At 43.6% G+C, this 22,584-nt stretch overlaps 1 protein-coding gene across 5 annotated transcripts in view; it reads left to right on the plus strand.

The window, feature by feature from the left end:
• myo18ab (myosin XVIIIA b) overlaps positions 1-22,584 on the plus strand; it is a 157,603-nt gene that overhangs the window by 136 nt on the left and 134,883 nt on the right. For 4 of the 5 annotated variants that reach the window (XM_083773508.1, XM_083773517.1, XM_083773505.1 and 1 more), the window contains exon 2: positions 3,579-4,753. In XM_083773508.1, coding sequence (XP_083629634.1) covers positions 3,734-4,753 — 1,020 coding nt within the window. In that variant the 5' untranslated portion in view covers positions 3,579-3,733. Of the gene's footprint in view, positions 1-48; positions 65-3,578; positions 4,754-22,584 lie in introns of those variants that run through there. The other variant, XM_083773504.1, reaches the window with a different exon arrangement.

Raw genomic sequence — 22,584 nt, forward strand, 5'->3', positions numbered from 1 at the left:
ACATTGTGTTTGACTACAGCTATGCTTGCAGGAGGGACGAAGCAGTATGATTATTATTTTTTTGGTAGATGGTTTTCCAGTAGATCCAAAGTGCTGCTCCTGGATTGTACGTCCAAATGAGTAGGGCAAAGAAGAACGAATGCCTTTCCTTGAGCCAGGGCTAGCTAGTTAGCTGGATTGCTTTAGACTGGAGGCTTCGGCAAATTTATCAATGAAATGTTGTTGGCCAACGCTATGGGCTGCTTTTGCATTTGGCGCAGAAACGTGGGGGTGTTTTTTTGAGGGGGTCCATGCAGTTGCACACTGTTTACATCAGTAACGTTAGCAAGGTGGTGGCTAGGCTAAAAAGCTACTATACATCCAACTGGGCTAACGTTACATTCAGACAGAGCTGTCATGCTTTGTGTCTTCCCCCCTGGATTCTATTCTGGAGTCGGGACCCTCCCGAAGTCAGGGCTCTTCTCTCTCCCGGTGTTTTCATGTCACAGTCACAGATCTTAATTAAGTGACACGTACTGTTCGCTGATATGAAAATATTATGTTTTGGTGTACATGTAATAGATTAATTTGTCATAATTGTACATGAGAAATGAACTAAGCATAATCACCATTCACCACCATCTATTTTATTTGAATTATTTCTAACATTAATGGTGTGCACGCAGCTTTGTTTTGAGTGTTTGTTGGTGTTGGAAACTTGGAATTGAACAAGGACCCTCTTGTAAACAAGTGCAATGCTGTATTGGGTCGTCCACTCACAGTTAACAGTTTTTGTATTGAGTTGTGCTTGAAATTAGCTCTGGTCCATAGCCTTCTAATCGTAGAAGCAGTAGAAGGCTATGGACCAGAGCTAGCTTGAAATGTACTGTAATTCTGCAAACTCTTAATACATATTTCAATCAATCAATGGCACCTGTTTAGTATCAATTAACAACCACACAGCAATGGTCTATTGAGTTGGTTCTATACTTTGCTCAATCACTCTCTACATTGGCTATTATAGTTGCAGTTTGATACTTTTTTGTAAGTGTTAAATTGTTCTATGGTGATATTAATAATAGTGTTTGTTTAGTAACAGGGATGTTCCTGCCTATCTACATCCAGTTCGTGATACTTTTTTTTGTTGTCTAATCAGAAGAGTGAACTCGTATAGGATAAACAAATTAACTGGAACTCAAAGAGCTTAAACCTTTTAACAAATAACTTTTTATTTAAACCAATTTCAATAGTTCAACAAGCTTTAAGCTACTTCATAATCATTATTATTTATTGGTATGCCTGAAAATAAATGGCATACATTAAAGAGTGGCAGATCATACAAACACAAATGACTGTCAAAGGACAAACAACTTTACTGTAAACACTTCCAGTAGTGGATGAATCCAAAATACAGTAGATCTTATATTCTAGTTTTATGGGGTGCACACATTTGTGGCCTAATACCAAAATGACATATAACATTTTTTGAAAATATAAATTGATCGTCTATATAGAAGAAAGAAGGAAAAAACTATTAAATAAAATGAAGGACATTTGTGAAAACTATTGTGAGCATTTAGCAATGCATACAACACGGAAACGTCATAAACAACCAGCTACTTGCTGTCTCTGCTATTTCTTCAGTGTATTTGTATACTGGGCAACCAAACTAAAATGTTGCTGATGGCCCTATAAGACAGGCTTCCGTCAAATACCATGTCATTGTGGTGGTGCCATGAACATAAGGTTCAAAATGCCAGTTTTATTTTTTTATTATTACATATTTCGCAGCAACACAAAAAGTGAACAACAATCTCCCATATGAGGCACCACCAGACCAGATCAGTCGCATCGGCATAGTAGATACATGAATAGGCTACACTCCCATCTTACAACCCCCCCATCCCACCCACTTCCACAGCATTATACGTGTATTTTATTATAGTTTTACAGCTTGACAGATGTAACATACGTAGACGTACGTAGCAAATTTGACAATGGAGAGGGCCACTATATTTACACACTCTGTCCAGAGGGACATTTGAATTGAAATCCTGAATATTTTTGTTTGCTATTTTTTTATTGGAATCCTGAAAAGTAACATTTATATTTAATTTCAAATGCATTTAGTTATATAGTTGTTAACTTTATGAACTAAATACAATACATTGGACATTTTAATACTAGCAATTAGCTGAATTCAATAATATATTAATGTTTGTATATTAATCTGCAGGCCGCATTAAGTGACGGTGGGGGCTGCATGTGGCCCCCGGGCCACCAGTTGCCCATGTATGACATAGACCATCCTAGGTTGGGTTCTAATATAATTGGACAAAAAATCACACCTGTGTGAACTGAGCTGTGCCACTATACTGTACGTACTAGGGACCTCCCTGGTGTGTGTGTGTGTGTGTGTGCACGACGCTGCTCAACAGTGCCATCCAGCGGTATTGGTGAGGTGTTGCAGCTGTAGACATACACACACACACACACACACACACACACACATAGCTGCGTAATGGAGCCATTAGGCACCGCTCAAAAAAAGAAGATAAGTAGGCTTACTAGGCTATGTATATGAAAAGAAAAACTAAAAGCTAAATAACCAAACAACTAAAATACTGTTTGTCAATTTAGCGTAGCGAGACCCATAGGTCAGACTTATGCTGCGTTCACACGGGCAGATGCCATTCATTGTCAATGGAAGCCATCGACATGAAGATACATTCGACGTTTGAAATGTAGCTGCTGCAAAACCTACAACGGCTACAAATGCACTGTGTAGCTTCGCATCTTTGTATCTTTTGCATCTGCCCGTGAGAATGCAGAATTTAATTACTGCATTGATCTCCATCTCAGTGATTTGGGTACAAAGTGTGCCCTCATATGAAAGGCACTAGGTTGGCTGTTTGGCTGTAATGTTTTTGTGACCATGAAGCTGGTTGTTTGGGATTCCGTTGTGCTCTACCCTGTGGAGAGAGGGGTCTGAGAATCTCTTGTCTGTCTCTGTGGCATAAAAGCGGCTAATGCAAACCAGATTCAGGGATGTGTATTTGCTTGCCTGCCTCTCTTGGCCTGTGGCAGGAGCCATCTCCCCTTGATTTTTGAGGGTTTGGAAACGTGCATCTCAAATGTGAGCCAGGAATGTGTTTTCTATTCGCCGAGCTCCTTTAATGGGCCTTTGTGGCTGTGATGTGGAATAATTTTTGCCATGTTCACTTAGCAGTTCTTGGTAGACTGTAAAAGTGTTTTGAGGCCCTGAGTGATGTTTGGTCCTTAATCTACTACAGGGGTTGACTGTGTACAAAATGCAGCAGAAAATATGTAGTTGGTTAGTTATTTAATATGTGTTGTAATATGCTCAAGATGGAGAGATTTAGGAAGCAAAGACTAAACCGTAAACATGAGGTGTTTGTGAGTCCATTTTATGAGGCTTTGGTACTCTTATTTACAATGTACAATTACTATTACCGAAAGCTATAAAGTCTATCTTAATCTGATTCTGTTGTCTTATATAACATTATGAAACATATAGTACAATTTATTTCAGATCTGTAGATTAATGTCAGCTGCTTTCTCTCTCTCTCTTTCCACAGGGGATTTGAGCTGGTGGCATCATCAAGTCCCCATCAAGACATTCCCTAAAGGACTGGATCAACAAACTGGACCCTTAACTTTGCATGGAAATATTTTATTCGTCTGAGGGAACAGGAGCCACATCGGTGGACCACACTGCATCAAGTGCTGCAACATGTTCAACCTGATGAAAAAAGATAAGGAGAAGGATGGGAGTAAGAAGGATAAGAAAGACAAGAAAGAGAGGATGTCTGCGGCGGAGATGCGCAGTCTGGAGGAGATGAGTATGCGCCGTGGCTTCTTCAATCTGAAGAGGGAGGCCAAGAGGGAGTCGAAGAACAAGCTGGAAATCTCCAATCCCATCCCCATCAAAGTGGCCACGGGCCATGAAATCAGCCTCACTGACATCGAGTCCGACGGCCTGAGCAACCGTAGCAGCATGGTGCTGGATGACCAGCTGAGCGCTGCCAGCTCCACTGACGACCTGAAGGGCGAGGGTGGCGGGGAGCATGATGGCCGCCGGAGCTCCGTGCGTGATCGCGTGGCTCACTTTGGCTCGCTGGCCAAGCATAATTCTGCACAGGTCGGTCATATGATGAAGCGCTTCTCCTTTTCCCAGAGGAGCAAAGAGGAAAGCCCGTCGGAAGGCTCCACGCCCTCGGGCCAGAACTCGGCCGCTCCCTCCCCACAGGTGGAGACCAAAGTCTTTGACCCGGAGCGGAAGCACAGCCTCAAGCAGCAGTCTGGAGCGCCCCCGGCCAAGAAGGTTTGCATCCCTCAAGTGGTGGACAAGACATTCCTCGCAGACCTGCAGCTGCCCGCCGTTGTCCCTCCAACTGCACCAGAAACACGCGAGCTGGAACTACAGCGACGCAATACTGGCGATTTCGGATTCTCTTTACGGCGTACCACCATGCTGGACCGCGGCGTAGACGGAGGAGTTTACAGGCGTGTGGTGCACTTTGCAGAGCCTGGTGCTGGTACCAAGGACCTGGCGTTGGGGCTTGTACCGGGTGACCGTCTAGTGGAGATAAACGGGCGCAACGTGGAGAACAAGAGCCGGGATGAGATAGTGGAGATGATCCGCCAGTCGGGAGACACAGTTCGGCTCAAGGTGCAGCCTATCCTGGAGCTTAGTGAGCTGAGCCGTTGCTGGCTGAGGAACACGGCGGGTCTACGTAGGGAAGCTAGAGATGTAAGTTCCATTTCACCCATTCATACTAACCATTGAGCTAAACCAACTCTGTTGGCCGGTGTGTGGGTGAAAGAAAGCATTGTGTGCTTTCAGATGTTTTTTTCTTCTTCTTTTGAATGTGTGATTTCACAAACGTATGGATGGATCTGTTGTGGTGGTCATTGACTGCGTCGAAGTCAGAACCGTCTAACCACAGTTGACTCACTGCTAATCCAAACGTTGCTTCCCTCCAGTCCAGACTTGGAGCCTTGCTGCAGGTTCAAATCCTCAGGCCTTCCGCTCCCTCTTAACAGTCCTCCATTGTTTCCTTACAGGGTTTCATTGTAGCCAAAGTGCTACTATGTGTTTTAAAATTTTACTGGAAGGAGGATGTTTATTCTAATGGAAACACAGTGATGTCATAGCTTCTCTCAAGGGTTCCTAGAAGTTTCACATGTCTGCGCTCGTCTCTCTCTCTGTCCCTCATATGTTTTCTTTGCTCTCGTGCTTTCCTGAATTCAAGTGGCATATCAAACCTTTCTCTAGCCCCGCTCGGGACCAAGAGGAAGTTGTTGGCGCTTATCTTGTACATTATGCACCATGTCTCTCTACTCGGTATCAGATAAGAGGTTGCCTTGGCCATGTGATGGACACACACATTTGAGTGTGTTGTCCAATGTCCATTAGTGTTTGTGTGTGTTCTGAAAACTTGTGAGTGTGTATGTGTTGTGTAAGCAGCACGTTTTCCATTCACTGTTGCATGGTTCCGTTTAAGCTAGGTTGAAGTCTGTGTTCATAATCATTACATCTCCGCTGATCTCTGCTCTAAGGGATGTAAGGGGTGGAGACCCCTTACATTACATGATGTTAGCAGTAAGTAAAAGTGAATACATTTCGGAGAGTCGTGTTTTGTTCATCGTTTGTTCATCATTAAGAGTACATAACCCTAGATGTTTCATTGCCCATTTGTTGCAACTTGCAGTATTGTATTGTTGAAAGATAAAATGCTTGTCAGGGTCCACACCAGGTAAAATGTGTGGGCTGTAGAGTTCTTAAGTTGGAATATGGCACACTATGTCTTCTCTTTATTCTATGCTGGAAGTGACACTGATTTGCAAGAAGCTGTTTCTGTTATAGCTACTGAATGCTAATGCCTTGCACTGCTCCATCCAATGATACATTCTGGTTTTATTGCACACATCGGTGACCAGCACAGAAACAACATTACATCACTGCAGCAGTCAGCCTGTGCTAAGTGCCTATTCTCTAGTTATGCCAAAGAGTATCATTATAAAGTTGTAGCATTAAGCATAGTATTATGTAATAATTAGTAAATTGAGATGATCAACTAGGCAGTGTGCAGTATTGGTGTAGGGGAGCTGATGGTGTTGTACTGACTGCTACTGTTGCAGTCAGCATCACAGACAGGGGTCATCTCATGGACAAATTAGTCTGACTGTCTGTGGCAAGACTTGGCCTTATTTTGATCATAAGGCCCAATTACTGAATGTCAAGTCTCCAGGGTTTCTTTAGAATTTGACACTGATTTACTATGGCACTATGGCACATTACCAGTCCACTTGTACAGTGGTTCTCAAACGTGTATTCAAGGACCCCCATAACTCTGAGAGCCCTTTTCCACCGGTTGGTTTCCAATGGGAGCCGGTTCAGTTCTTTTTGGTTCTTAGTCCATGAGCCAGAACTCCAATATTGGACGTTAATTATGAATTGAGTGGGCAAAACTATACCTAATATATAAAATGGTTTATATGATCAATACAAGTAAATTAATATATGATAACCCTTCCACAGTATTAGCTTTTTCATATTTTTTATTTTTTTCATATTTTCCTATAATATATATAAAATATGTAAATGAGGCATTATATTATATTTAAAATTAGTAATACAATAAATCATTGTCTTCGTGTAAGTAATCAACTGGGCGAATTTCATGGTGATGACAATTTAATATACCGCTAGATATGGTTTAGATATGTGTTAATATGAGTGCCATTCTTTGTCCTAACAGACAGCCCTCTGCATACATCATGTAGCCATGTTACCTAGAGAAGATTTTGCCATTTCCTTTCGGGTGTTTGTAATGTACTGTTCAGACACAGACTTTGATGTCCGATATATGCATTTCTGGTTGGTTGGCTATTTTACTCCCATATTTAATTTATTTAGACATTTTTGGAGCAAGGATAGGATAGGTGTGTTCTCGCAAACCAAACCTTTCTCATGTAGCTGTGGCATGGAAGCACCCCCGCACACACACTTTTTTTTCACACTCCCCTCCCCCCCCCCCCCCCCCCCCCCCCCCCCCACATTCTGGAATTTTCTGTATTATTCTATTTTCGGACTTGCCAATAAACAAAGGAGGCTTTGCTTTAGTTTGCAGTGCAGTGTGACGTTTGCAACAACGGTGAACAACCCCCCTTGTACTTTTTCTGGCTAGGAGCCTCATTGGTGCAGGACTGCTACCTGCCCCACATACATCAGATTCAGAGCTACACTATAACCTCTAATACGAGCGGACACCTGGGAACATGGTAGATGGAACCTCATGGTGCATTAGTTTGCTGTGCTTTTCTGCTACAGCACTCCCTGTCTTGTCCTCATCTTGTCCTTGTCTTGTCCCACCTGTGAACAGAAATCACAAACCAACCCGAAGGCCATATTCATGGGGCAGAAGTGTTGAGATGAATAATCCTGGATCGATGGCCTACTGTACATGTTGAGTTGCCCAATCTACCTCCAGCTTTCTCTTGCACTGTCCTCCTTCAGTAGGATGGTGAAGTGGAGTGTGTGTGAGGGAAAGTGACCTCACAGACGTAGACTCATTCACTGACTAATAGGGGCCTTGGGCATTATCACCACTTGCCAGTTACAGTAGCGCAGTCATTATGTAATGAGCTGGCCAGGCCTGCTCTGTCTCCCAGTGGGAATGGCTGGTGAATTCAGAGCGCTTACCGGTATATCTTTTTGCCTCCTTCATTGGCTCCAGTCACACGTGGGCTAGGCAGAGTGACTGTGCCTAGCTAGCCCACATGTTACACTGTTCTCTATGGCAGATGAAGCGAGCGGAGACTGGAGCACTTGCTCTGGAGTGGGTTGTTGCTCTGAAAAATTACGTTGGATAACAACATTTGTTTTTATTTCTGTCATGTTAAAGAGCAGCACTAACATTTTCCATCATCCAAACGGGAAGTGCATACCGGGGGGGAGGAGCATCAGGTCACATAGGGTACACACGGACGAAACGAAAGAGAGTTGACCTATCAAGTTCATTTGCTTGACTCTGTGTGCAGCTGATTGTGTGTCTATTAAGCAGCAGGCTTGTCCCTGCCCCTATTGTCCGCTTAAACAAATGTCAACAGCCGCTTGACTGCCCGTTTAAATAAAGGAGAGCCAACAGAAAGAGACATATTTCAATGCTGACAATGGGCTGCAACACAGGAACTCTCATGACTGTCAGGAGGCCGCCTTTGCCATGACTGTGGCACAGCTGTCCAATTTTCTGCATTTTCTGTGCCTGTAACGACTCCCTAAATCAACCATTAGACTGTTTTATCGATGCCTTTTGTGTAACTTCACCCACCATTTAGTATACACACACACACACACACACAACACACTATTTCAAATAATGCTTTGGGGTTGTAGAAGTGGAAACAAATCTGGGACTCTAGTATGGAAATGCCACTTCAAGAGCCAAAATATTTAAAGCTGAAATCAACACATTTTAATTTGAAACCCGAAATTAACCGATTTCCGGTTGCATTTCAAAAGCATCATAGTTTTCATGGTCTGAAAAATATAAGGGTTGGAATTTGTGGGCATTTGATTGACTTGTTTACATCATGTCAAACAGTCGAGGAAACTGAAACATAATTGTGGTAATAATAAAAGTGTGGGTTTTAGTTTTCAATTAATGGATAGTCTTACTTTATGTTGGGGAAACTGGAAGGACTTTATGTTTTTCTTTGTTGTTTACCCCAGTGTACGCCGTTACCCAGACGAAGAATGGATGCATTTGCTTATTTTACAATAAAGGCAAAAGGACACGAAACACTCGGGTGAAGTGAGGGGTGCTCTTATCATCATACATCATATACTGTACATCACATTCTGTGCTCAGCCAATCAAATCATCACAAAATGTCATTCCGGCCAATCGATCACAATTTGCGTCTTCACTTTTCTGTCCTCACTTTTGTCTTCAATGTTTGTGTTTACACAAACACGGAAAGCTGGGCATAGGAGGGGCTAGAGCTCCTCAAAAACCAGATTCAAACCTGTGACACAGCTATATTATTATAGCTCTAATATGTCTGTAATCCACTGTACATACAAATGTATCTAAATCACCAAGTCACACTGTTGTTTTGTGGAAGTACCGTGATTTAGGGTTAAATTGACTGGCTGGAACGTGTCTTACTGCCCAGTATAGCATCGGAAGGGGTCGACAACGGTACGGCTGGTTTAAACGACTCTTCAGGGATTTCAGATAAACATGAAATATATGGGTGTATGTTATATTTACCTCCCACGGGGAGTGGGAAGCAATTATCCTCCAGTATATCAGCATAGGGGAGTGTTGTGTAACTGGACTGTCTGTGTGTGTGTGTGCGCGTGTGTGTGTGTGTGTGTGTGCATGCATAGAGACAGACATACACACATTGCTACGTATAGGAGTGGCTAGCACCACTCAAAAACCCAACAGCTTAAAACCACCTTAACCTCCTGGAATCGCACAGCGCTCCACACTCTGTGCGTGGGGGGGCAGGCAGTGGGACTTCCACTGAGCCAGTTCTATATTTAAGTTTGTCCCCTTTCCTTACATGAAAGTCCAGTTTTTCTTGGCAAGTGGCCGTATGTGGAAATTCTTTCCTCTTCTGTTTCTGAGTAGGAATGCGTGAGCAGGGTCAAAGATCACGAGCGAGTCGAGAGTCAGTCAGTGCGATCTGCACACGCTTAAACAATGCCGTCTCGGTACACAAACGCAGTGGTGATTTCTTTTTGAAAGTCAACCGGGCTGACAGGATGGCAGTGTTCTCCCAGTCGATGGCTCCTATGGGGAGATTGGGGACAGGATGTCCTCTTTGACGACTTGGGACCTGCTGCTCAAGACGGGAGGAAGCGTTCACTCCCTACAACAACAACAAACAAGACAAATCATGAGGTTTATTTTGGGCTCGGACATGGTGGAGGAGTCTGCCCAACATGTCCGTGGAGTCTGAAATTCACGAGGAGACGGGAACTTCAGTTCAGAGTTACTGCCCTTTTTATATCCTTTATATTTTTTTGGGTCAATATTTCGCAGCTGCAACATGATTAGCTCTCTCCACCGCACCATCCGCCAGCTAGTGGCTGACCCGTATTATACTCTTCCCTTTCTCCATTATTAGACCATCTTGTGTTTTACAAGGCACATTAGTTTAATCATGGCTCCATGGTTGACTGGCTGCTGCTTCCACCGCCCAGCCATTTCCAGTGTTATTACTGTGTGTGAAGCACCGTTAGTGAGTATATAGACCAGGTCCAAACCTTTTACTAATCCTCTCTAGAACCATTATTGTTATTATAAGTACCAGTAAGACGCCTGAGGGTGAGGGCGCGTGCACGCATCCGCCTAAGTGACGGCAGACTGCTCGGCGAGTGCTGGCGCTTTGGCATGGGGGTCAGATCAACATTATGGAATGTCAGAATAGGTCAGCTCCATATATGGAGATCTAAGGGTGGCAGCGGGGGCAGTGTCTTTGAGCGTATAGGGTTTGATGAGGGCCCAGTTAGGGCCGGGCCTTAAGTTTCTGTCTTGATGACAAGTCTAGTGTGGCAGCGGGGGCAGTGTCTTGAATGTACAGGGATTGATGAGAGCCGGGCCTTAATTTTCGGCTGCCGTGCGTGGCTGCACTAATGACTTTTGGGCAGGCCCGTCTAGAGTTTAAATGAACAGGTATCGTATTGTCCAATCATATGAGGGCAATAATAGGCAGGGGCATGTAATCGTCCAATCGGAGGAAAAGACCAATAACGATAGTCTGTTTGCCCATCGGCAACCACACTAATAATTATGTTTCTGGTCCATATAGTGCAGGGCTGATGTGGGCATGTTTGCTAACATTGTGGCTAACTGGTACAGTAGCTGTGTTTTCCTGGGCTACATATTAACCACTATAGTTGTGATTGTGTAAGGTTATGTAGTACAGGCGTGGCTGTGCAGACTGCTGTACAGCTGTTTACCAGATGTTGGCAAGCAATGCACGTAACCAGGTATGGTTGGATGCCAGAGTGCTCCTGTGGTGAAGGACACAAGCCAGAATGAATGACTGGCAGGCATTTGTGTATCTACATGTAAGCAGTAACGTGTGTGTGTGTGTGTGTGTGTGTGTGTGTGTGTGTGTGTGTGTGTGTGTGTGTGTGTGTGTGTGTGTGTGTGTGTGTGTGTGTGTGTGTGTGTGTGTGTGTGTGTGTGTGTGTGTGTGTGTGTGTGTGTGTGACGGAGAGATTGAGTTGCATATCTGACGGAGATTGAGTTTCATATCGGTCTGTCTAGTGGGTGGTTTATAACCAATGTAGGTTATGTGTTCTCTTTGTAAAGCAAGATGGGAAGGTCAAGTGTCACATGGCAATAATGCACACATTTTATTTATCGGGTGGGTTGACACGTCATTGGACTATAGACCGATTCCGTAGCGGGTCTCATGGTCGCAGCCTACGTATTTCCTGTAGGCGGACTCGACGTAGCTGCGGGGGTAAAACCCTCACCAGGCGCACCTCTTCCACTACAGTGAACGGCAGAGTGACTGATGTTAGTTTGCCTCAAACTTTACTCCTTTACCTGCTTTTTTACTAACACTAACATTACAAAGATGCCCAGAACATCGAGATGAACCTGTGTAGTTTATGGCTGCTCCAACAGTAGTGGCAACATAAAAAAAAACGGAATGTCTAATATCCACCGCGGTGGCGGAGACCAGAGCCATTGAGTAATGGTTGAGACGAAGCAGTGAAAGATACATAACGCCAGTCTTACCCAATACCAAATATTTCTGTTTTATTAACACAAGGCTGCTGTACTTTATACCTCATACTTTAAATGCTTAGTATGAGGTATAAAATACAGCAGCCTTGTGTTCATAAAACAGAAAGATTGGGTATTGGGTAAGACTGAAATTATGTATCTTTCAGGACCTTTCACTGCTTTGTCTCAACCATTACTCAATGGCTCTGGTCTCAGCCACCACGGTGGATATTTTGACATTCCGTTTTATTTTATTTTTTATGTTGCCACTACTGTTGGAGCAGCCACAGGTTCATCTCGATGTTCTGGGCATCTTTGTAATGTTAGTGTTAGTAAAAAAGCAGGTAAAGGAGTAAAGTTTGAGGCAAACTTAACTAACATCAGTCACTCTGCCGTTCACTGTAGTGGAAGAGGTGCGCCTGGTGAGGGTTTTACCCCCGCAGCTACGTCGAGTCCGCCTACAGGAAATACGTAGGCTGCGACCATGAGACCCGCTACGGAATCGGTCTATAGGTTCACGTTCGACCTAAATGTTAACACATTCGGGAACACATTTGAGACTATCTTCAGGATGTACACACCAGCATCGTATCGAGCCATATAGTATGTGAGCCTAATTTGTTGGGCAGTGCAAACATGGACCCAAAGACTAAAGATTATCTGGAGATCGTAAAGTATTGTCCTTCGTTGTCTGTCTGCTATGTACATGAACCTCACGTTTTGGCCTGACATCTATTTCCAGAGAGCTCTCTCTGTCTTTCTCTCGCTCTTTCTCTCCCTCTCCCTAGCTCCGAGTCTGCCTCGTCACAGTCCTATAGCACAAAGCCTGGACTTTCTGCCACATTCCATTGACTGTGGCATTGTACTGGTGCTTTGAGTTGTGCTTCTACTGTGCTCTGTCAAATGGTCTGACTCTGGACATGAGCACTGACTGCATTTTGGTCAAATCCACAGGCTACAGCGGTGTTTAAACCTCAGTATATGTATGTTGTTGGTTCATTTTGCTGTAAGGAAGGCATAGTGAACAATCGGGCGTGCGGTTATCAGAAAAATAATGTATGATGTGGTCCATGCGAGTATAGGAATAGGGGCGGGTACAAGATTAACCGTACAACCCATTCTGGGCGGGAACCCCTTTTGGTGTTTTAAGCATTGTTATGCTTTAGCTGTTGAAAAATAGCAGATCTACAAGCCCATAGCACCGAGTGCCGCACTATGAGGTCTGCTATTTTTGAAAAATTGTGAAAATGTGGCGCAAATCTTTATATTCTTTCAGAGCGAACGTTTTTAGCTCAAATCTTTGCTTCTGTGGGGGTCCCTGAAACGACATTTGTAGAATCGTCCTCCGGTCTAAATGGGTTAAAACAAACTGTTTAGGACTGATGAACTAAATTACCGGTATTACAACATTGTGCATAATATAATTTTAACGTACAAGACCATGCTCATTCCGCTTTTCAATGTGACCGGCTGCAGTTCAGACTGAATTTAATTGGTTCTAGAAGTGCTTGGTTATAATATGTGATGCCTGCTGCTTTCTGTACCACAGAGCACTGCCCACATTTAGTGATGGTTTCTGTCCAGAGTCACAGGGCCATATTAATGTTAACTTGGATTAAATATCCAATATTGCCACAACATATTGAAATGTTAAATTCAAAAATATTAATACTCTAATCGCAAGTAATACTCTAATCATACGGATATGTGACGCATGCTTCCTTGATGACGTCAACCGTGTTTTCATTTAATTTATCTGCGCAAAAGTGGTTTTGGATGTACTGTAGTGTTTCTGTTCTCGCCAACAAATTGAGGAGTGTTTGTGTGTGTATGGTCTTACAGTAGACTAGTACACCTGCTCCAGGAAAGCACCTGGCCCCCAGTACAACCTGCAGTGCAGCATTCTGAGATGTAAATATGAAGAGAGGCTGCCACTAGGCCTAGTGGCTGCAGGCAGCCTCTCTTCATATTTACATTAACAGGACAGGTCCTGTCCTGTTAATTTCAGCGCCTCTGTTAATATAAACTCTTTGTTGAAGTTTAAACCATGTGAATTGCAGGGTGTTTGTTCTTGTATTTGACCTTCCCACAAACCATTTATCTCTTCAACAACTCTTCTCTCACTATTTTCTTCACTTTGTTTGGGGGTGTCTCCATTATAAGTTAACTAGACCCATCTTATTTTCTCCCTTTCTCTCCTCTCTGCTCATCATGTTTTTTCCCCCCACTCTCATTCTCACCGTCCACCGATCTTCCATGGTCTTTGGCAGGGCGCTCTGGTATTTCCGGTTGGCTTGGCATCAGCTCTCAACTGTCTGGGTCTGGGAGCAATTTGGTCCATTTGAATAATTAATACAGGTTCATAAAAACAGCCCAACTACCCTAGGACCAGAACACCCTGCTGTTAGAATTGTGTGGTGTTGTAAAGAATTATGTGGTGTGTTGTCTGGAGTTTTGTGATGTTGTCTGGACGGGTTATATGGTGTTTAGTATTGTATGTGTGGTGGTGTTTAAATGTTTTGTTTGGTGTTATCTCTGGACTGTATCAAAGCAGGATTTACACGTTTGTACCTACGTCGATCGAATCCCTGGGTTGTCTGCCTCGCATCGTTTGATGACTTTTACTTTGGCACATTGCCATGGTTATGATGCAAGCCTAACCTTTTCTGGGGCAATTTATTTTCAGGATAACTGATTTGAAACGGCTTTTAGACCCATCAGCTGTTGCGTCATTTAGTCACTGTCAACAAATCGGGCTTCCCCGGTACTCTCTGGAAATGCCCTCACCATTCCTAGACAATCTCAGATTTAGTAGCACAAACAGGAGTCAGAACTTCTACCAGTGATACAGACTTAATGAGGATGTGGATATTATCTTTGCAGACTTCTAGTGCCATACATTGCAAATCCCAGTTACAGAAGCCATGCAATCACTTGTTTTCACAAACTGTGTTTATTGGCGAAGTAGTGCATGCCATGCATGCATGCATTGCCTGCCATAGGTGATCTCAGAAAACACACTGTTAATCATGCTATTAAATTGCTCATTTTAACACCTGCTAATCGTTGGCTCTCCCTCTCATGGAACTCATAAATGTGTTTTTCTGTGGTGGTAATGACCAGCGATTTCATCAGACCGTTTTTGTCTGTGCGCACTGCAGAGATTAAATTCCTTAACGCCGAGACTAAATGTCAGAAAAGTATACCTAACCACAATGGAGTAATGCACTGTACTTACCCCCGCCCCCCCCCCCCACACACACACACACACACACACACACACCCCACCCCCAGGCCCAAAAAGAGTATTGTGTTTAAGTCTGCTCATCAAGTCTGATTCAAATGAGCAGTACTGAAGTTAATTTGACACTGAATGATCTGTGATTTTCAATGACCATTACAAAGCTTAGCACGTTCGTCAAGCCGTACAAATAATGGTATTGTTATTGAATATGCTGTTCTCTTTCAAATATTTGTTTTGGTATAATATCTCTTGTTTCACCCAAAGCCTTGTATAGCCTTATTAATCCTGCGGATGAAATTCAGCTTCCCCCAGCAGATGACTGTTCAGATGTTATCTTGAGGTCTCGGGTGGCGGTCCGTCTGTCCGTCCGTCACCAGCTAATCTCTGGCACCGTTAACCCGTTCGATGCCAAATTTAGCACGCACACTCCCTGGATGCCAACGATGAATCTCTGCCCCAAATGTTCCAGAACGGCCTGTTATAGGGCCACCAGGAGGCTGACTTTTGTAAAACACATTTTACAAAAAGAATCCCGCAAATCATTACATCATTATAGTCATGTGTTCAAGACTGATCTTTCACTGACTGTCGTCCTAGGCTGATGAATATATCCCACCCTTTTCACATTGGCCTGTTATAGCGCCCTGTTATAGCGCCACAAACACATTTTTGGAACAAAATGCCTCAAATCATCCAATTGCCATCCAAGGCGTAAAAAGAAATGGCACCCTTTTCACATTGGCCTATTATAGCGCCACCAGGAGGCCACAACCTGACCTGCCCTGGTGGAGACCTGTGCCCCAAGGGGCACTTTATCTAGTTATTATTATTGTTCTCTGGAGTTGTTTGGTGAGGTCTTGTTATTCCGCCCCACTCTGGAAGCAATTGAGATCTTTACTGGTTTCCTTTTATCTATAGACCCTCAAACACCTAATTTCTTCACTCAACCATACGTTTCTTTTCTTCAGAACTCAATATTTTATTTTTTACGTCTTCTCCAATCAGTGTTTTTGCTTCAATAACAGAGCCACCATTTGTAGTGGTAGCAGAAATGGCACACGCTGTTATTTTTCTTAAGGTATATTCAGTGATTTCACTCAAAAAACCTTAGGTTTCGTTTTTGGCTGTGGGACCCAGCCTTTCGTCCAATCAGGATAGAGAGTCAAAAATGAAACCTAAGGTTTTTTGACCCCCAGGGGTTAACTGGGGACAGGGAGGAACTCCTTATATGGCCAGCACACTCTATAGTAGGGAGGATTATCACATCAAAACAAAAAAATAAGTGATATTTGAATTAAGTGAAATCACTGAATATACCTTTATGACTCGCATTACGACGAAAGTGACATGCTTCGTAACGCGGATGATAACAAAATGCACAAATCATTGCCTGGACCTTTCTTCCCTTGCTCACTCCCTAGAGGTGGGGAGACCTCAAGTATTTCCTGCAGCCGGCAGGATTTTCCCCACTCAGTGCCAGGCAGCCCTGCCTGAATTTAAAGCGTGGTCCTGTCTCTGCTTAACCACATTAACTCTGGCGTCCATATTTCGGGCAAAAAAAATTGAAATAGCTGATCTACAAGCTTGGACCCTCGACTCACTAACCAGTATTTGACATTTGTTGTATGGGTACACCCTCCACACGCCCGTGCATTCCTCCATTAGGCAAGCTTGCTCTTTCTTGTCTGCCTCTTTTTGCTTTTTGTGTTTCATAATATGAGACTAGAGACTCATATTAAAGGGACACTTCACCCTTTTTGCTAAAAAATATATGTTAATGACATTTAGGAGCTTTAGAACACTTTCCTGGGAGTCTTTGTGTGTAATATGTGGTTTTAGATATTTTAGATTGTATCAGTGAGCCCAGTGTCTCCGATGTCATGGACACTGGGATCACTTACTTCCTGGACTACATGTGGTCTCAGTAAGACAGACGTCCCCTATCCACAAGGAGGAGCAGTGCACCAGTAGTATTATGGGAATTGTAGTCCAGGAAGGAAGTGAGACCAGTGTCCATGACATCAGAGACACTGGGCTCACTGCTACAATCTAAAATATCTAAAACCACATATTACACACATAAAGACCCCCGGGAAAGTGTTCTAAAGCTTCTAAACGTCATTAACATATATTTTTTTGCAAAAGGGTGAAGTGTCCCTTTAATCATATCGCTTCCCATTTCACCTCTAAATACCAAAAATGGCTCCGTGGCTAGTAGGCATCCACGTGCTTCTCTTTGTGCTTTGTGAACCTTGTCAACCTGTAGTGTGGTTCACTCTTGGCATATTTTATCAAACATTAATGCCCAAATCAGTTTTATATTTTAATTTTGAAGTCATACTGTGTAGTCTTTCTGGCGCTCAAAAAGGAATGATTCAGGGCAGGCTCCTACCTCCTGACTGAGAACACAACTACAGGCAAATATTATATTAGTGCCTACGACACTCAAGAATACAAATTGTGCTTAATAATGTTCATAAAAAAACAAAAATACATTTATTGTGAAAAATAAACCAGTGAAACTACTTTTATTTGGAAAAAGTTGTACACAGTATGACTTAAATGGCAGTACAAATAAATATCTGTTGTGTATACTGACTGTAGGTGTGCATGTACTGTATATGTATGTCCCTGGACTGCATGTACCGTACAGCCTGTGTTTATGTTTTGATATGGGGTGTGTCCCAGTCTGTGGGTATAATAAAGGAAGTAATACAGTGCAGAGAGGAAGTGGCAACCAGTGGACCTGGCAGAGCAGACTGATTTAATGTGTCAAAGTACCGTGTTCTGGAGCACCCCCTTTGACCTGAACGTCACCTCGGACTGACCTCCGGATTCATGCGATGCCACTGTAGCAGAATGTCTTATACTGGCAATCTGGCAACGCTTTTAATACTTAACTGTTGGAAGTCAATGATCAACCGTGTTGTTTCAACCGCGGTGTCTGGTCTGGCTGGTTCACGCTGTGTGATATTGTCCTGGCTTGTGATCAGATCTGGCAGTTTAAAGACACTTGTAGAACTAGCTGAAAGCTAAATGCGTAACTACTGTGGACGTATCTCAACACGTGCTTGGGTCCCACTTCTATTGATCTTGTTAAAGAATCATAATGAAACTGACAGCCCCAACCCATGTGTTACTGTATGTGCAAGCCAGTATCAATTTCTCCCTGCATGTCCTCCTCGTTGCACTGTATCACAACAGAAGCAGTCTGGAAGCGTAGTGTGTGTGTGGGGGAGGATGGCCATGTGGAGCATGTAAAGCACCCGCCATGAAATTTGGCCATGCATGGTGGGTACCCTGGATTGCCGTGGAAACGAGCAGCTGTGGGCCAGAACAGCCCTTTTCATGACTAGAGGAGGGATGCCTCGGCTAATAGTATATCAGTGGTTCTCAATCGTGGTTATTTTTTTGCTTCAACACCCCTGATTGCCTTTACATTCCCTCACAGGACAGAATCTCACACGGCATAATAAAAAAAAATATCTTGTCCAGAATGTCTGTCCTGAACCACCAGATCGCCGGCCGAACCATTCACTGTGTGTGTGTGTGTGTGTGTGTGTGTGTGTGTGTGTGTGTGCTGGGAATCAAGATGACGATACAGGGGAGTCTGGAGACATTAACGAGGCACAGCAGGGGAGGGCAGAGCGTGAGATACAGGGACAAGGGAGGAGAGTGAGAGAGAGAGAGAGAGAGAGAGAGAGAGGGAGAGAGGGAGAGAGAGGGGGGGAGGGGGAGGTTAATGCAACAAGGAGAATGCTCCATACAGTCTCTTGACAGGCTGACTGTGGAAACGAGGGGAGGCATGCAGGCCTCTCTCCCTCAACGTCCCACTCTGGTATTTGTGGAATCTGCTTTGGAACAAACAGGCCACTTCCTGAGCCTGGTCCCTGGGGATGCTGCTGTTTATGAAGGAAGAAGAGAGGAGGGGGAAACCCGTGAGTGACTGAGAGACATCGAGAAGGAAAAAGAGACCCAGTGACTGAAAGGTGGTCAGACACAGGAGAGAGGGAGTAAAGCGAGTGCTGCTGTGTTTATAGAGCTTTGTTACAAAGTCACTTATTGGTTACCCCACCAGTGGTCCTCAAACTTTTTTGGCCCTGTTACCTCCTGACCTATAGCCGACGCACCCCCCACCGCTAAGTCTTGTATTTGGCCAATGATTATGGCAAATAATCATAGAATGTCACTGCACTGAGAGATATGCAGCTGAGTGAAAAAGTGCATGTGACAATTTATATATTGTATAGACAACCGTGTTATATTTATAGGGTTTGCATTGCAGTGTGACCTCGCCTCACCAGGCTTTCCACCTCGGAGGAAAGCCTGGTCTCTTTCATTTCGGGTATATGATTCACTCGGGAGCGGATCGTTACGTCATGTTGTAGTATTGTTTTGTAGTCAATAGTCATCAGGCAGAAACAATCAGACGGAACTTCCTTTTCCCTCAAACCGGAAGAATAACAATAAAAGCTCTCGTAGCCTGTAGCTTTTATTGAAAGAAAATCGGTTTGAGGGAAAAGGAAGTTCCGGAAGATTGATAACTATAAAACAATACTACAACAGGACGTAGCGATATCATATGCTCCCGACCGGTTCATGAATCCGAAATGGAAGGGTGCCCAGGCTAATTGCAGTGGGAAGAGTGTTTTGTGGAGAGACAGCGAGATCCTTTTCCTCCTTGTTTTGTGTCTACTGCAATAGCGTGACTGTATCTACCTAAACTAGCTTGCAGGCTTTGGCCATATTACTCCCGCAGCTGCTCTATACTGTGCATCTCCTTACAACAGTGGTTTACCGGATTTTGACGTGCTAAATAACACCATAAAACCACCATTAGTCTTTTCAACACCTAGAGGGAGTTTGGGAACCCCTGGGTTACACACATTGGGATCGTGACATAACATTTGTTTTAACATTCAGTAGATTTTCTGTGGTCTGGGGTTTTCTGGCTCAAACAAGTGCTCTGATTTGCCTGTGGACTGTGAGGTTTTTAATTCAGCTCAAAAGGCTTCAGAACACACAGAGAAAACCCCAGACCACAGAAAGTCCACTGAATGTTCAAAGTTCAGGTTGTGTGGGTGTAATTGAGGTCATAAAACCTAAAAGAAAAACGAAAAAAATGAAAAAATGAAAATTAATGTCATGAAACCTTTAAATGGTCAGACTTGAGCGGCAGTGTGTGCTATATCTCGGCACCCCTCGTCAAGTTGGAAGCATGGGAAGTGTGTTCCTCCTTTTTAGACGACTGCCCGGAATGTGAAGAATCTGCCAGCCCACAACTGATCGAACCCGAGAAGTTGTGGAGAAGACGCTTCAGTCGTTTCTTGCTGTTGAAAGATGTCCGATGCTTTGTCTCGTCATACATTGACCCTCCCGCCGCTTGGACCGGCTGCGGCAGTCACGTGACTCTGTCGCTTGAGGGCAAAGGCAAACTAGACAATGATGTTGTATTTGTGTGACATTCCTGAGGCAGAGATACAGGAAAAGTTGGCTTTCCTTTGCAGAGTTCTTGAGTCCAAAAGAGCCAATGTACAAAAGTCCAAGCCCTAATGCTTACTGCCATCCTGTTTGATTTGACATCCCTTTCCTCTCCCTTAGCTGTGTGTGTGCCACCTGGTCTTTTACTCCCAGAGATCTCTATCAGAGAATGACTGTGTGGGGAAGTGTGAGGAAGAGGCAGAGAAAGGCCGGCAGTGAAGACATGGGAGAAGAAGTGGAGCACAGACAGAAATTGGAGACTCAACATCCACACGGCCTCAGACTCATTAGAGAGTAAATTCACTTCCTCTCAGGATGGATCTGTCATCAGTGTGTTGAGAAAAACACCCAGCATGCACACTGTGTCACGCATATATTATACACACAGACACAAATATAATCTAAGCGTGCGATATGTTGGTTGCAATCAGACTGTACCCTATGAATTTGCCACTAGTGTGCATAAACAAGATATTACCTGTAAGGGAAAATAATTCAGTAATATCCTCCTCCTGTTTCTTTGTCGCTTCCCATGGAAGCTTTTATTTACAAGTTTCAAGGTGGTTTCACTGGTAGCCATCTTAGGGCACAGTTACACACTTTTGACTGAAAGAGTCACGTCCCATACACTTAACATTCTATGAATAGGTGGAGCTTCGGGTTAGGAAGCAAAATCGCATCACACGCCATCGGGTGGAGTTTAACTTTAAGGCCTTTGACACCTTGGGAAGGGTTGGGCACTCCCCTGCCATCGCGTAGAACTAGAAAGAAAATCTGTCTCATCTGAAAAGATGAGGGTTGCAGAATGCAGGCGGTTCATGAACTTTCTTGGGAAGACAACAGTCAGGTCCTTGTTTAGATTTTGTGGGAAGATGCTGTCGGCAAGTATGAGATGCAGTGCAAATCGTCATAAGACACTTGACGCTCCTCAAAGCATAAACTGGCCTTCACATGATCCACTGTCCACAACATTGTTGAAAAGAAATACTAAAATTCAAACACAAATCAGTGTGGAGGTTTTAAATGTGTGTTGACGGAATCTGTGTGAAAGCCTGACAGCATGTTGACACAATATTTAGTGTTTATATTATGCCATTATCACTGTGAAGTCTGATTATGTAATGCTAGACCGTCTGCTCACACAATGTGAGACTAGGACATACAGAATAATTCACTGATTAACCCGTTCTTGGTTATAGTTTTCTCTCAGTGTTCTGCACTCTAAACTCGGATGACAACAAGTCCTTGCCTTTTCGACCTTTCGTCTTGAGAATTCCCCTTTTAATTTCTCTCCAGGCGAGGAGAGCCAGTCAGGGCACAGAACATTGGAGTGGAGTGTAACAGACACGAGGGGAAAAAAAAGGGTAAAGGATTGATGGATGGCTTTGTTTCGGAGACCACAGCGGCTAAGCCTCAGGGATGACATAACTATGTAACAGGAACCTTCAACAATGATGGACCCAGCAGCACCACCATTTAGGATTTATAAAATAACATATATATTTTTTGTACCGGGTAATTGTAATTCACCTCCTTGAATCTCTTAGCACTACGAGCGGACTTTGGAAATATATCTGATGTTGTTCCCAAAAGTAATGGGGGTTAAATAGAATATCCAATAACTATAGTTTTTTTTATATACAGTATAGATTCTACAAATGTCTTTCTTCTAAATCTGTGGTTCTCAAACGTTTTGTGACAAGGACCCCCCAAAATTATATATACAGTATTTGGCTGCGGAACGCCATCTGAAAATGTCAAAATCTTTCAAACACTTTCAAAGGTTCTCTCTCTCTCTAAAATACAAACACACACACACACACACACACACACACACACACACACACACACACACACACACACACACACACACACACACACACACACCTACCTTTGGGCTCATGTGATCAACATGTACGAGTTAGATTTTTCAGATGCCATTCCAAGTTGCTATGACCAAAAAACGTAGGCAACCCTGCCTGGCGGAGTAATACATTTAACAATGTATTCTTCTCTGTATTCAATCAACAGAGTAATCCTAACTAACTTGAACAGCTTCTGTGAACAGAAATAGCTTGAGTTAAAAGGACAGAATGGA

This window comes from Protomyctophum parallelum, assembly GCF_964188405.1.
Source record: "Protomyctophum parallelum genome assembly, chromosome: 9".
NCBI lineage: Eukaryota > Metazoa > Chordata > Actinopteri > Myctophiformes > Myctophidae > Protomyctophum > Protomyctophum parallelum.